The sequence below is a fragment of the Pseudonaja textilis genome, chromosome 2, assembly GCF_049901715.1.
Source record: "Pseudonaja textilis isolate UNSWEBS1 chromosome 2, rPseTex1.2, whole genome shotgun sequence".
In the NCBI taxonomy this organism is placed as follows: Eukaryota; Metazoa; Chordata; class Lepidosauria; order Squamata; family Elapidae; genus Pseudonaja; species Pseudonaja textilis.
Window position 1 is genome coordinate 121,349,522 of NC_141991.1, and position 15,759 is coordinate 121,365,280.

The following is a 15,759-nucleotide window of genomic DNA, read 5'->3' on the forward strand; positions in this document are numbered from 1 at the left end:
TGAAGAAGACCAAAAATTTTGGAACATTGAGTGAAAGCTGTTTTACTTTTAAGGAAACCCGTTCTCTGGGAAATGAACCGACCCTAAAAGGGGAACAACGGTTTGATATGTATGAATATACAGCTATGCTTCTCAACTGGTAGTATGTGTCCTTCTGGTGGGGAAGTGACCTCCCTTCTCAATTAGGAAAGAGTAAAGAGAGAAAGAAAAAGCATAAGCACTAGTTACCTCTCTTTTAATTTGGGTGGGGATTGTTTGTTTGCTTGTTTAGGCTTGGGGAAAAGATTGCTCCCATATCAGCAAATACATGTAGTCTTCGACTCACAAAAACCCCTTTAGTGACCGTTCAAAGTTATAACGCCACTGAAAAAACGTGACTTATGTCCGTATTTCACCCTTACAACTGTTGTAGCATCCCCCTAGTCATGGGATGAAAATTCCGACACTCTGCAACCGGCATGTATTTATGACGACTACTGCAGTGTCTTAGGGTCATGTGATCTCCTTTTGCGAAGTTCTGACAAGCAAAGCCAGTGGGGGAAGCCAGATTCAATTAACAATCGTGTTACTGACTTCACAACTTCAGCGATCCACTTAACAACGGAGGCAAAAAAGAAAGTAAAATGGGGCAAAATTCACTTAGCAGCTGGTTTGCTTAGCAACAGAAATTCTGGGCTCAATTGTGGTCGTACGTTGAGGACTACCTGTATTGTTCCAGCCCCAGTAAATCCTCAGTCTTGCCGCCACCCTCACCAAAAGTTCCTTCAGGGAGCTTGCCATGCGCTTATCCCCTTGTCAGAAGGCTGAAGGTCTGTATACACAGGCCTCAGGCCTGGGCCAAAGAAACGAGGATGGCATGGGTTGTTATTTCCATAGATACTTTACAAAGAAATGGTCACTCTAGTCCAGGGGTGTCAAACTCATGGTGTCACATTATTGTCATGTGATATATTGCGACTTTCCCCACCCCCTTCGCTAAATCGGAGGTGGGCGTGGCCAGCACGTGATGCATGCGAGTTTGACACCCCTGCTCTAGTCTGAACTACCTCTATGTGCCAATGTATTATTCCCTTGTCTTCCTGATCTTGAAAAACTAACCTCCCTCCTCCTCCCTATGCTCTTTTTAGACCGAAAACATGAAAAACAGCCCACCTCCAAGCCACTTTTAAAGACTGGCTGACAAGCACGATTTAGCAACTATTTTAAAGTGTTATTAATTTTACAGGCTACCCAAGAGGACATCTTTGGAGGTCTCTGCTAAGCTGTGCAGGGTCCAAAAGACTTCCTCCTACTTTCAAATATGAAATAAGCTCAATGGGTCAGAAAACAGACTGATCTTAACATACGCCTTCAGCTGCTGTGCTTTTCAAAGAATTAATTCTGCACAGAGGAAGTGGATTTTCGCACGTCAACCCAGCACAATATTAAGACCCTCGGGATCTTAGAGGAAGAATTCTAGCTTTACTCCAAAAGCTCACAACCAGCACACTCATGACAACGGAGCCCAAACTGATCTCTACCCTGTGGCGAGGAATCTGTGAAGACCAAATCCTCCAAACCATGCTCCATCACTTGAACCACAAACTCGGGCCGGCCGTTGTTCTCGCAAATGGTACAACGGTAGCAGCAACGCCGGTTGTTGGTCCGCAAACTCCAGTAGATGCGGGTGGCCTCGTAGCCCACAGGGTAGAGTGCCGTGGCGCTGTGAAAGTCTGCCATCTGGTGGGGCAAGAGCTGCCCTATGGCATGGAAGACCAGGCCTCCCACTCGGAACATGTGGAGGCGCTCCCCGCGCTGGATGATGCTGGCGATCTGCTTGACCTCGTCCCGCTCGATGTAAACCCGCCGGAAGACAGTGAAGGTGCTGAGCTCCTGGTCGCAGGGACCCTTGAGCTTGTGCAGGGGGCACAGCATCGTCTTGTCCTTGAAGAACATGCACTTGGCACGGATAGCACAAGCAAAGTGATAGACGTTGGGGCAGCGGATACGGTTGCAACTGTTAGTGGCACCGGTCTTCTGGCAAAGTGAGCATTTGGTGAGCAGGCCCCGGTGCAGCGCCACTTCCACGTTAATGAGGGCCCCGCCCTGAGTCTCGTAAACCTCCGTGGACCAGAGGGCACAGTTGAGGTGCACCCACAAGTCCAGATCAAGATTAAGGAGGCGGGCTGGCCCATCTGTGGCCCCATCTCCTTCCTCGTGGCAAAAGCAGCACTTCCGTAAATCATGTGGCACTTTCTCGGGCCGAAGAGTGGTCGCCAAGCGCTCGATGAACTCCGCAATCTCCCTCTCCCCGTCACGCTTGGTACCACCCTTCTGAATGGTAATGAGGAAGCGTAATCGTTTCCAACGCACCCCTTTCCACTTTTTTAGCCTTGGCTTGCTCTCCTCATTCTCTTCCAGGGGCCTGGAGCGAGGCTTGGCTTTAGGGGGAGACTGAGGAGCTTCTTCTTTAGGAGATGAGGGCGGAGGGGAGGCCACGGGCGCAGGTGGTGCTTCGGGCTCAGGCGGCGGCTCGGGAACCTTGGGCGGGCTTGGTGGAGAGGGTGCAAACGGGGACAGGGGAGGAGACGGTTCTTCAGGAAGCATCAAAAGTTGCCGGACATCCAGATTGGCGACGTTGTTGATGTAGCAGTGTTGAGCAGCTTTTTCTGGAACTGAAGTCTCCTAAAGAGGGGAAACAAGAAGCTTATCAGGTACTAAGAACCGGAACACCTCTATCAGCTGATCAGAGTTGCTTCTTTATTCTGCTTGACCATTGACAAGACTCTTGCCAGACTGACTACACTCCCTTGGGAACCATCAGATAAAGGCTTCAGGAATTCTAAGGGAGGGGTGGCCTGGAGTCTGGCCTCTGTGCCTTCCTTCCCTGCAAGGACTCCAAGCTTGATAGTTTTTTTCACTTTTCCTCCCACTCTAGCTAGAGATTCTATCACAAACTTCTTTGAAGAAGAAGCAACTAAGGCTACCAGCCAATTTGCTTGATAGTAGTAGACATCCTCCCAGCACAACATCTGGTTTTAATATGAGCACTATTCCATCACCACCAAAGGCAGTTGGCTATCAGAAATTTGATATTCCCTTTTTTCCTTCTTCAGAGTTTGGTTAAGAGAGATGGCTGTCTAGGGGAACTGGCTGAATGTCATGAGAGGAGAGCAGGGGTGTCCTCAGACAGGAAATAAAAGCAACGAAAGCAACGAAGTCTGTGAAAGATCACAAGCTCTATTCGAGGTATTCAACATCTTCTCTCAATAGGGTGCAAAAGATGAAAGGGGGGGATGTGGCTCTATTGTAAAGTATCATTATCTTCTTTCAAGATCTTTTTTTTTCTAATTTGAACAAAATAGTAACAAAATACAAAGTTCTGGTGATAATCTGTAATCTATTCTTACATGAAAAAGGAAGAAGAATTACGCCAAAAACTTGAACAATTTTCTTCCAAATAAGCTTATTGCAAGTAGTTCAGTAACAAAGGAAATTTTTTTTTAAAAAAGCTCCTGGCTCCTCCTTTACCTGTTTGAGCAAAGTTAAGATGTCCAGTTCATTCTTGAGACTGTAGCCAGGCAACATGGCGTCAAACTGTTTCAGCCACTCTGGTCCTCCTTCAGGGCCCTTTGAAACAACCGGCTTCTCTTTACCTAAGAAAGTTGGGATAGAGAAACAGGGACCGATAAAAGACAAGACCGGAAAAAAAAACAACAGAAAAAGATGTACTGCCAAGAGGCCATCTTGACTAGAATACTCACTTTGTGCATCAGTTTCACCTTTCCTGGGTTCACCGGTTACATTTCGCTCTGGAAACAGTACTTCATAAGAACTGGGAATCTTCATGCTCAAAAGCTCTGCCACTGCCACCATGACACCGTTCAAGTTCTGGAGAAGACGATGGGAATGGTCAGGAAAGCATTTTTGGCAGATTGAGAAATGGAAACACTCCCCTCCCCAAGCCCTTTAGCATAGCCTAATCACCAAATAAATTTTTTGTTTAAAGTATCCATTTTGTGACAGAAGAATGTCAGCACATTCTTGTCGATGTGGAGGACACCTACCAAGTGCTTGACAGCTGTTTAGTAATGAGACCCAGAAAAGTAGCAACAATAAAAGATGTTCTCCGACTCAGGAGGAGCTGTCAGAATAGGCGATGGCTATGGCACAAAACAAAACTAGAGACTTCTTGCATTTCTACCAAATGTGGAAAATTGACCATGGTTCAGGAATAGTTGATAGGGCTCTGAGACAAACAAGGCAGATAAGTCACTTCATGAGGACTTTATCATGCCTAAGATACAGCAACTCTTGCCAACTCATGGCCTTCAAATATCTTGGACTATAATTCCCAAGGCTCAAAAGATGATTTTCGGTGCTCACTTCATACCTTGGCAGCAGCTGCAGACACGGTGAGCATGACAGAGACCTCACTCCCTTTGGCTCTCTCCCAGGAAGTGCCGGGCGTCTCCTTTCCCACTGGCTCTACAGTCCCATAGGATTTGGAATCTGGGAAAACTGAAGGAAGGAAAGCAAAGGGAGAATTGCCGCTCAAGGTCGTATTCCAGGAATTCAAACCACTTATCTAAGGTTACGGTAATTCAGCCCTCAACCTGGAATCGTGTATCTGAATAGACTTAAGTCACAGATCAACCGATACAAGTGCCAGCATTTTCCTGAGGGTGGGGCTCACAGTGTCAGTCTGGGAGATTATAAATTATGCAGAGCAGAAGGCCAGAGATGAAGTGGAGGATAACAGCAATGAGCAAGAAGGTGAACTCAACATCTAGGAGACCTCATTAACTGACCACATTCACTTAATATATTATACTTTACTTGGGGCTGCCCTTAAAGACAATCCAGAAACCTCAACTAGCATATGATGCCATGCTCTGTCTGCCCAGGGAGTTGTTGTATTCCTATCATTTAACACTATTACTGCTACAGGGGCTGCACTGATTGCTAGTATGCTTCTAAGTGCAATTCAAAACATTGATTATACCTTACCCACCTGGCTTCTAACATACTATTTTTCCCAGATAGATTCTGCCTATCCATCTGAGCAACCATAGAATGCCTGCTGAAGTTCTCCATCTGTAATGGGACATTGTGGGAAGGATCACAGAAGTGCCTCTCCTCTAGAACAGCAGTCCCCAACCTTTCTGGCTCCATGGACCAGCGGCAGCAGCAGCAGTGGGTAGGGCAGGAGTCAGCAACCTTAAACACTCAAAGAGCCACAAAGGTCCTAACCAGAAGCTCCCTGTTCAATTCTGGAGCCGATTCTCCCATCATAGAGTCTCCTCCTAGCACTGCGTCCTTTTTCTTCTGCCGACCCGAAGTCCAGTTCCCCCTTCATAGAGTCTCCTCCTAGTGCGGCGTCCTTTTTCTTTTGCTGACCGGAAGTTCAGTTCCACCACCATAGTCTCCTCCTAGCGTGGTGTCCTTTTTCCTTTTACCAACCAGGGACAGGAAGCCTCAGCAGAGGGATGAAAGAGCCACATGCGGCTCCAGAGCCGAGGGTTGCTGACCCCTGGGATAGGGGATGGTTTTGCACATTCAACATAACTCCCGCACATGCACAAATGAAGCGTTGCACACTTACCTGACACTTATGCAGCCCGGTTCCCAATGGGCTACAGACTGGTACCAATCTGAATCCTGAGAGGTTGGGGACCCCTGCTCTAGATTATCTTATTGTCTACACCCACAGGTGGCTCCCACTTTCACAACCTATGGAAGACCTGGCTATTTTGAGAGGTCTTAAATAGAGTTTATACCAAACTGGAATTGTTACTGTTACATTTAACAATATGTATAATGTATAATGCAACAGTTTATTATGGTCATTACAGACATTGGTATGTTGTTGTCATTGCTGAGATATATAACATTTAGAATCTTTTTAGATTGACACAGTTTGTATTAGAGACTACTTCTCAACTGGGAGACAGAGATGCAACAAGGATTAAAGATTATTCTAGCTCTGTCTTCACCACAGACCCCCTTTAAGTACCTTTTGTGGCCACAGAACCCCAAGATTTAATTCAAGAGTTAAATCATAACATTTCTTCAAGCCTTCCCAGACCTCCTGTGACACCGCCGCCCCCCAGGGGTTCGCAGACCACAGGTTGAGAACCACGGTTCTAGCTCATGGGTTATCTTCCATACAAGTTATTACTTTTCACGAACCTGGGATGCTGCCCTTTGGAATTATGGGGATGACAGGGGACATGGGGCACTCCTCCACTTCAGACTTGGCTCCAATCAGCAATGGGAAGCGTGGTATCTCTTCTCCCAAGACACTCTCTGGAGACGACGCTGGGACAATGGAGTCAGGGCAATCACTCTCCTCATCACTCTCCATCCTGCAGAGATATTGGAGAATGGTTATACAATTTAGGATGCTTCCGCTCCCGCCTGGTTTTTGTGAAAGTGATTTAGGGGCATTATGGAGGTGCTGGTGAATACCAACTTATCTTGCCATTTCCAGAGTTAAGAGGTGGACAGGATATAAATTTGGGAATAGGATGAAATGAAGTAAGTTAGCAATGGACTCCAACTACACCAAGACAAAGAAGGCTAACGCTCCCCAAAGGAAGCTTCATATTTTCCAATTTCAAAAGATTATGCGCTAGATCTCATTTGCTTCCTGTAAACTAAACAATATCCCTTGATTTCATGCCCCGCTCAGATGTATGGTCTTTGGTACACTAGTTGGGGATGGTGTGAATTAATGATCAACACATCTGAAGGAAAACAAGATGGGGAAGATTTCAGATGGCAAAACTTTTCTTTTTCAGTTTGACTTCTGTGTTTCTGCTCAATCAGACTTTTATTCTCACCTGACGTCCTCAGTCTGGTTGTGTGGTGGGGTAGGCAGAGCTGCAAGCAGATCTAAGCTTTTCACTTCCACAGGGGGAGCATCTGCATACATGGAATAAGAAAGAAAAGATGAAATATCAGATGCTCCAGGAGTACCGTTAACCATGCCTACAGCATGAGAATTCACAGCCTGTGGTTCTGCACTAATATACACCAGAAGACTTTTCTTTCTATATATTCCCCCCAATTCTTGGCAAAGAAGAGGTCAGTGGGAAGTAAGGACAAGGCCTTTTCAGAGATTAAATCATCATCATCATCATTTATGTTTCAGAAATCTGCAATCATTTCCTATTTTCCTCTTGGCCACTCTTTATCATTTTTAATATTTCCTTTTAAAATTTCTTATAAAATAAAAATAAAAATGTGAAGAATCCCCAGAAGATGGGAATAAACTGCGTATAAAAAGTTTTGTAACAGCAATTTATAAATATTCCTTATTTGCCACTTTTCTCAGAGCTTAACACATACAAAAATCATTTCCAGATACTTCCGGTTTGAGCTTCTTCGGCGACGGACCGAAATCTGCAATCATGCGTGATTTTGATTTGTGCTCGCCGCTGGAACGCCCCGAGCCGGCTGGTTTCAGGGCTATGCCACCCCGTAGAGGTGGTGAAGAGGGGGGAAACTGCCAGCAGGGTTGAGGAGAGCTGCTGGCCATTGCTCCCTTTCCCGAAGGCGGTTGCAGCGGTGGTCAGAAATGGTCACCTCAAAGAAGAACTCAACCGGAAAAGAATGTACAGGAGGAAGATAAAAAGAGAAAGTTTTGGCTGACCAGGTGGAACTGAAAAAGCAACAACATAAGGTACCCTGGAATTTGAACCATAAAGAATAACATTGATCCCAAAGAAGATTTTGAAGCAGCGAATGAGAGAGGGAAGGGAAAGGATTTGGTGTTTTTTTTTCTTTCCTTCCCCATATTAACAACTAAGAGATTTAAGGAAGAAACCAACAAAATCCACTTTGACATTAATAGGCATTTAAACTGAAAATAAAATGTCAAAGGGATAATAAAGACTTCTGGATTTTCAAAAAATTTTAAAAGAAGGAAAGGAGAGAAAAAGAAAAAAAAAGGGTATGATCTGGAAAAATGGAGAGCACCTGAAGTAAAAGGAATTAACAGTCAAACTTTTACAAGATTCCTAAAAGATACATTCCAACTGAAACTTTGTAACAAGATAATAGAACCCCAGGAAGAGAAAGTGGAAAAAAGAAGCAAGACGAAACAGCTTGGATTATTTTGATTACTTGATGATTTTTGGATTTCGGGTTATTGGATCTAAAGGACTAAAATCAATCAGGTGGTTGTTTAAAAGTTTTTAAATGGTACCACTCTTGGAAGAATTGAAAAAGGAACTTAAAAAAACAGAAAGAAGATGCACAAGAAGGAAGAGGCTTTTTTTGGCTTCATATTTCAATTTTTAGAAATGGAGATCTTGAACTATGAGAAACAACAAGAAATGCCTGTAGAACAAGAAGGGTGAGACAAAGAAGAAGCCATCTTCAATGACCAAGTAATTCTATGGGGGGGGACGGGGGAAGGGGGAGAAAGAGAATGAAAAATGTAAGATCTGAGAAAACAACCAAAAAAAAGAATAGTTTGAAAAATAATTACAACATTAGAAAGAAATAGAAGAGAGGACTACAGAAGAGAGAATTAGAATTAGAGAGACAATGGGTCAAAAAGGGGAGAGAGAAGAAGAAGGGGAAGAGGGAAAGGAAAAAAAGTTATAAAGGACAGAAATGGGAAATAGAGAAACAGGGAAAATGTACAAGGATTAAAGGTATAAGCCTATTTAGACGACATAGAGATAATGGGTGAAAATGTAGTTGAAAGACGGATTCTGCAAGGGTACATAAGATAGTATTGTTATATTAGAAATAGAAATGAACTTAGAAAATATGCAACAAGTGGGATTAAAATGATAGATAAAATACTAATTGTAATGGAATGGAATGTTTGTTAATAAATAAATGAAATAAAGAGAATGAGAGAATGAAATTAGGAAAGGATGGGAACATTTTAATTATTATTAATGAGTTATAAAAATTTAAGTGAAGAGGAATATGGAAGAAATATGAAAAAATTATGGAAATATTATAAGTGTTCCTAAGGAAGTATGATATCCCATTGAAAAGAAATGTTAAAGATGTTAAAGATTATAAGTAACATTAATGATAGAGCTGAATTGGAATATAATAAGTATTTTATTTATTATTGTTTTATATATATCGTTTCTCTTTAAGAACTTAGTGTGTACCAAGCAGAATTCGACTGGAAGTTATGTGTTATATTGAATGTTACAATTGTAAAGGCATAAATTGAAGTTTAAATAAGAGTTGAATGGACAAAAATTAAAAGATACAAATGTGTAATACTCCAATCAGTAACTATAGGGGAAAATTTTGTTTAATGAGAAAAGAAAATATGAAATTGAAACAGGACAGACAAAAGTATAAATGTAATGATTAGAAACATATTGAAACTTAGAAAAAGATATATATAATTGTATTTAGAAAGGAATGAGATAATTAAAAGCAAGGTTGAGAAAACTAAGGGAAGGGAAAAATTATTGAGAAAATGTTAAAATAGTAATAAGATATGGAATAGAACACAAAGATGAATATGAAATTGAGTTTGTGTCTGTATGGAGAAGTGATAACCCGGGACCATGCTATTCTCAAAAAAAGATATTTTATTTGTATTATGTCTTGTGAAAACCTAAATAAAAATTTTACAAAAAAAATAATTTCCAGAGACCTCCTCAAAGCTCTTCCTCTTTGCCTTCTCTATATGTGATCCTTTGCCTTAAATGTTTGCTCTACAGGTAGTCCTTGACATACAACCATTCATTTAATGACCATTTCAAGGTACAAGGGCACTGAAAAAAGTGGCTTACGATCAGGAGTGGGATTCAAATTTTTTAACAACTGGTTCTGTAGGCATGGCTTAGGTGGTGGGCATGGCTTGGTGGTCATGTGACTGGGTGGACATGGTTTGGTGGTCATGTTATTGGCTGGGTGTGGCCAACTCAATATCACTCACATTGAGGCATGCATCTCCTTGTCTGGCCTCTCATGACTGTGGGGATGCTGCAACAGTCATAAGTGTGAAAAATGGTCATAAGTCACTTTTTTCAGTGCCATTGTAACTTTGAATGGTCACTCCACACAAGCAAAGTACCAGCAAAGGAGGGGGAAAAAACTCCAGAGATGTTCCAGAGACAGGAAGTCTAGTCCTGCCAAGAATGTAATAAGGGTTAACGGAGAGGCAGTTTCTGTAAGCAACACCACAATGTTTCCTTCCTGCCTTCCTTACAGGATTAGGCCAGTAATTTCTTCTAACAACCGGTTCTCCGAACTGCTTAGAATGTTAACAACCGGTTCTAGCGAATAGGTGCAAACTGGTAGAATCCCACCCCTGTTTACGATCGGTTTTCATATTTATGACTATTGCAGCATTCCCATGGTCAGGTGATCAAAATTCAAAGGCCTGGCAATTGGCATGTATTTATGACAGTTCCAATGTCCCAGAACTGTCTGATCACCTTTTGCAATCTTCCGGCAGGCAAAATTAATGGGGGAAGCCAGATTCACTTAACAACCGTGTTACTAACTTAACAATTGTCATGATTCACTTAACCACTGTGGCAAGAAAACTTGTAAAATGGGCCATTTAACTAATGTCTTGCTTAGCAAGGGAAATTTTGGCCTCAATGATGGTCATAAGTTGGATCAGCTGCATTGCTTATAATGTATTTCACTGCTAAGATAAAGCCTTCTGAATCACAGCGCTTTCTACTGAACCGATTTATTTAATTCCCTCGTCTCCTCCACTTACGAAGACTAAAATCAGAAGCTTCCAGTGTTATCCCACCAGATACAGAACAGAACACGTGCTGAATATCCACCACACTGCAGCATTCAGGTGCCTCCCTGAGTGTTTTAGGCCATAACCTTAACATCCATGCTCAGCAACGGCTCTCACCCTTCTGTCCTCCAGGCTCATGGGGTAGCTCTGGCTCTTTGAACTGCCCGGTCAGCTCCTCAGAAGACAGGACGCCATTCACCAGCTTCTGCTGCACAGAGGGTGGGGGTGTGGGGGGCAGTGAGGAAGGTGGTGTTGGAGGGTTGCTCAAGTTGTTCTAGACAGAGAACACAGGAATCAACACCCACCACAGTCCCCTGCCTGCTTTTTTTCCCCCTTCATTTCCAAGGCTGCACAAATCGGACAGGCTACTCCATCACATGCTGCATTTACATTCTTCCTTTTACCGTTTGAGCTGCCCCCAAATTGTGTTATAAGTAATGCAAAAATATGAACACCTCCTTAGAACATGACTGAAGTGTTAAGAGTGATTTTGTGGTCATGGAGATTTGCCTACAACTGTTCTCTGGCGGCCTGGTCTACCACTCTACATCCCTGCCTTGAAAAAAAAATCTACTAAATTTGTATTACATTTACCTCTGAATGGAAACACATGCAAGCCTTCTCTGCACTGATGTATTCAAGCATAGCACAACAAAAGTGCTACAGTACTCCTTTCTTTTCTTTGATCTTCCCAAGATCACGTTAGAAGTTTAGGAAAGAACAAAACTGTAGCCAATGAAAAAAAGATGCTAGTGACTTCAGTGTGACACATCTGAAGGACTACCAATTTTCCTTTATTGACAAACAGAAAGAATCTGGTGTTATAGGGCAGATTAAACACCTCTTGAAAGTTCATAATTATGAGGCAGAACTAGTTTATAGTTTTAGTTTGTATTTTTATTTTATTTTAAATCATTTTTAGATTAAAGATTGTTTTGCTAACTGTGTGTACACACACAAATAAATAAACAAATTTAAATATTTATTGGTGAAACTTATTGGTGAATATGGGCTGCGGAACAAGCGTGAGGTATGGCGAGTGAAGTTCACTTTGGCCAAGATCCGCAAAGCTGCCCAAGAGCTGCTCACTATAGATGAGAAAGATCAACGGCGCCTTTTTGAAGGCAATGCCTTGCTGCACCGTTTGGTCAAAATTGGGGTGCTGGATGAAGGGAAAATGAAAATGGATTACATCCTGGGTCTGAAAATTGAGGATTTCCTGGAGCGTCGTCTCCAAACTGGGCCTGGCTAAGTCCATCCATCATGCTCGTGTTCTTATCCGCCAGAGACACATCCATGTAAGGAAGCAAGTGTTGAACATCCCTTCCTTCATTGTCCAGCTAGATTCCCAAAAGCACATTGATTTCTCCCTCCATTCACCTTATGGTGGAGGCCGACCAGGCCGCGTCAAGAGGAATAATGCTAAGAAGGGCCAGGGCGGTGAGATGATGAAGAGGAAGATTAAAACGTAGAATAAGGCTTTCCTACTGTATAAATCGGTGGGCCACTGAGCCTATCTTACATCATCCAGTAAAAAGTACTTGTGGGTAAAAAATAAAAATAAATAAATTTAAATAGTTAAAACAAATTACTGAGCCAGCACATGGCAAATGCTATTAATTACTACTTAAATATCTGTATATTTTACTTTGGATATTATTTTGTTGCTACTATTATTATTTAAACAGTTCTTTTTTAAAAAAAAAATCTCATACTGTTTCTTAGCTTGCCATGCTGTATATGAGACCTCTTTCTGCTTAAATTTGGTTAATTTCTGCTATAAATGAAGACAGTCATTTTTTTTCTCCATTGCCACATAATCTTCAATTTTAGTCTCCCAATCCTATGTTGATAGTAAAGTCTTTTCCAATGTTGCTCCAGATTGATTCTTGCTGCTATCAGCATATATCTTAATACATTATGATACATTTCATTTATATTCTCTGAGATCATATCTAATAAAATATTTGTAGTTTAATTTAAATTTTATATTCAGATTGTTCTGGTTTACTTCTTTCCAGTACTTTTGGGTTTTCTTCACACAACCACCACATATAGATGGAAAATGTTCGAATGGAACAACTTGCCAACGGCCTGCTCACCACAGCCAGCTTACTATGACGAACTCGCCTCTGCCAGCTTGCCACAGGATACCTCTATGTGGCCAACTTGCCACAGAGACAACTCACCACGGGCAGCCGGAGGAAGAGCCGGGCAGGAGGGTAGATATCACAGGATGCTGTGGCAGGCAAGCAAGTGGTAGGCAGAGCTCACTGGATGCGGTAAGAGGATGGATCACATGCGGGTGAGTGAGCGGGTGGATAGAGTGTGCGGGTGTAGAGAATGGGCCCAATGGGTAGCAGTGGAGGCATTGCTCAGAACATGTCTTTTCAGCAGCTCGACTTCTTGCCAACATAGAAGTTGAAAACAAAGCATCCGTGGCATCGAACAAGCTAATTTATTGTGATAGAAAGTGTGAGGGTTCTTCTTTCCCAGAATGGTTGTTTCACAATGGACACATACCCCCCTGCCACCCCCGACTGCTGCCACTTCCCCACCGCCCACCCCGATGCCGTCACCTCTACCATCCCCAGGCCTCTTCCACCTGGACTCTGGTGCAGTGGCTCTGCCCACCCGTTCACTCGCCTGTTTGACTCTCACACGCAATCCATCCTCTCGTGGCAGCCTGTGCATTCTGCCCTCCCACTTGCTTGCGGTACCTTGCGCCCTGTCCTCCTGCTCGCTTGCCCGCTGCATCCCATGCGCTCTCCTCCCCCGCTCGCCTGCCACACACCCACATGCTCTGGCCACCTGCTCACTCACACACTGGGCCCTACACATTCTGCCCACCCAACCCTTCCTCTGGCCACCAACGGAAAGTTGTCACCGCAGCTAGATGGACATGTGGAAGTGTCTGGCGGCAACTTTGTGGTGGCGAATTGGCCACAGTGTGTTGTCCTAGACCCTAAAAACTTTCCCTCTGTGTGGTGGCATTCCCAACATTTATTGTTACAGGATTTATCCATCCTAGCAATTGTTAGTGGAATTATATACCATCTGTAGAACGTGTTGCACCAGTTTTCCCTCAGATGATAGCTTGGTGTAAATTTCGATTTCCCCCACCCCATGAAACTTCCCATTGATCCACTGCTCTTGCTCCTTTGAACTTCTGTATCCATTTTATCATATAGCTTTATTTGTCCCGTCTCCATGAAACATGCAACGTATTGATATATGGGTGAAATGAGTGTTCTTCTCCCCCCTCCCCCAGCTTATTCTCCCTCTTTCTTATAATTTAATGTTTTCTTTTTCTCTCTCTCTCTTTCTTTTTCTATATTCAGTCAGCTAAAAAATAATAAAATGCCACAGGGCTGGCCTTACTTTGGTGAGCAGCTGGGAGTAGTAATCTGGAATGCTGTCCAAGGCCGCATTGCCAAATGTGCCTTTCAACTGGCTCTTGCCATTGATCGGGCTGCTTCCAAAGGGGGGGAAGAGGTTGAAATTGGCTGTGATTACCGGTTCCATCAGAGGCAGCAAAGAGAGTTCCTGAGGAGAAAAGAAATGAATCAGACCAAGGCTGCTTCATATACCGACACATCCTGCAGAAGCGTATTAAGAGGAATCCTCTGATATAAATGAAAGGGAAGAGTATGAGTTCACGGGCCCTAAAGGTCTAATCATGAACTTCTATCTAGGCCTATTCTCCCATTACTTTAGTGGGAAAATCTTGAAGATTACATAGCTCCTGCATGATTTTTGAAAATATATTATTTCTCTGTATCCCACACTGGTAGGATTCTTTGCTAAAGGCAAGAAGAAGAAGCTACATTAGACCAACCCCAACCAGCCCAGGTTTTTCTCAAAGACAGCGGGCGTTAATGCAGTTGAATTAGGACTTCTTTGTGCTGCTTCTGAACTCCTAATATACCCAGAAAAGGATACAAAATCTATTTTATTAAGATAGGGAAGATTCAAGGTTATGAATGAGCACCAATAGCTCATCTGGAAACAAAACAACTTGTGTCACTTGCTAGTACGTATCTGCACAAACAGACAGAAAAGGAGAGCGCCCTGTTGAAGAACGTTCTTCTGAAAATAAGGTTGAGACATAACACCATGTCTTTTCGTCTTCAAAAAAAGTATATAAAATTATGGACCGCACTTATAGAAATCTATACGAAAAGAAAATCTGGAAGGAATGAAAAATGTGTATTGATTTATTTTAAGTCAAAAGGGCAGTAAAATATCTGGGGAGGAATGAATAACAAATGGAAAGAATAGAAGCTTCCATTTCCTGTTTCATTCCTCATCTTGCAGATGCCCTTTTCTTTTTCATATGTCTTATATATCCTATCCATTCAATAATACCATGAGAATAAATACGTGTACATTCATTATATACATTTAATGTTATTATAATATTGTTGAAGCATATAATCATTTGCTTTAAAAAATTAAATTACCATAATTTAACCAGAATGCATCTGAACGCTAAGTATTCTTTAAGAAAAGTTTCCATCTAAGGTAGCCCTTGCTTAAGCGACCCCATTTGGGACCCACAACTCTGTCACTAAATGATGCAGAGACTAAGCAAATATCATGTGACGGTGATGGACTTAAGTCACTTCTCATTAGGTTAAGTGAATCACCACAGGTTAGTAAGTGAGACATCACATGACCGTGACTTGAAATTTTACTGCCGGCTTCTACACTGATTCTGCTTATTGGAAGACGGTTATGAAGCAAGCAAACAGCATGTGACTTCAGGAATGTTGTAATGGTCATAAATGCAAGGGCTGATTGTAAAGTTACTTTTTCAGCGTCATCATAACTTTGAATGGTCACTAAAAGGGCAGCCGTTAAAGCAAGGTCTACCTTTATAAGGAAGCCACTTGGGTTGAAGAGATACTGCCATTATTTCTTTGCAGCAATCAGTTATGGTAAGGAAATAATAATAATCTGAATACAAGCAATTATGCTTGTTGAAAGAAAAAATAGACTCTTTATTAGTTTGGTGTAGTAAATAC

General features: G+C 42.5%; 1 protein-coding gene and 1 pseudogene across 6 annotated transcripts in view; one reads left to right on the plus strand and one right to left on the minus strand.

Moving 5' to 3' along the window:
- KMT2D (lysine methyltransferase 2D) overlaps positions 1-15,759 on the minus strand; it is a 113,355-nt gene that overhangs the window by 12,438 nt on the left and 85,158 nt on the right. For all 6 annotated transcript variants that reach the window (XM_087925102.1, XM_087925099.1, XM_087925100.1 and 3 more), the window contains 8 exons: positions 14,114-14,278; positions 10,850-11,006; positions 6,825-6,906; positions 6,172-6,347; positions 4,373-4,500; positions 3,744-3,870; positions 3,511-3,635; positions 1,521-2,664 (listed from right to left, as the gene is read on the minus strand). In XM_087925102.1, coding sequence (XP_087781228.1) covers positions 1,521-2,664; positions 3,511-3,635; positions 3,744-3,870; positions 4,373-4,500; positions 6,172-6,347; positions 6,825-6,906; positions 10,850-11,006; positions 14,114-14,278 — 2,104 coding nt within the window. The remainder of the gene's footprint in view (positions 1-1,520; positions 2,665-3,510; positions 3,636-3,743; positions 3,871-4,372; positions 4,501-6,171; positions 6,348-6,824; positions 6,907-10,849; positions 11,007-14,113; positions 14,279-15,759) is intronic.
- On the plus strand, positions 11,718-12,293 carry LOC113443194 (small ribosomal subunit protein uS4 pseudogene; annotated as a pseudogene).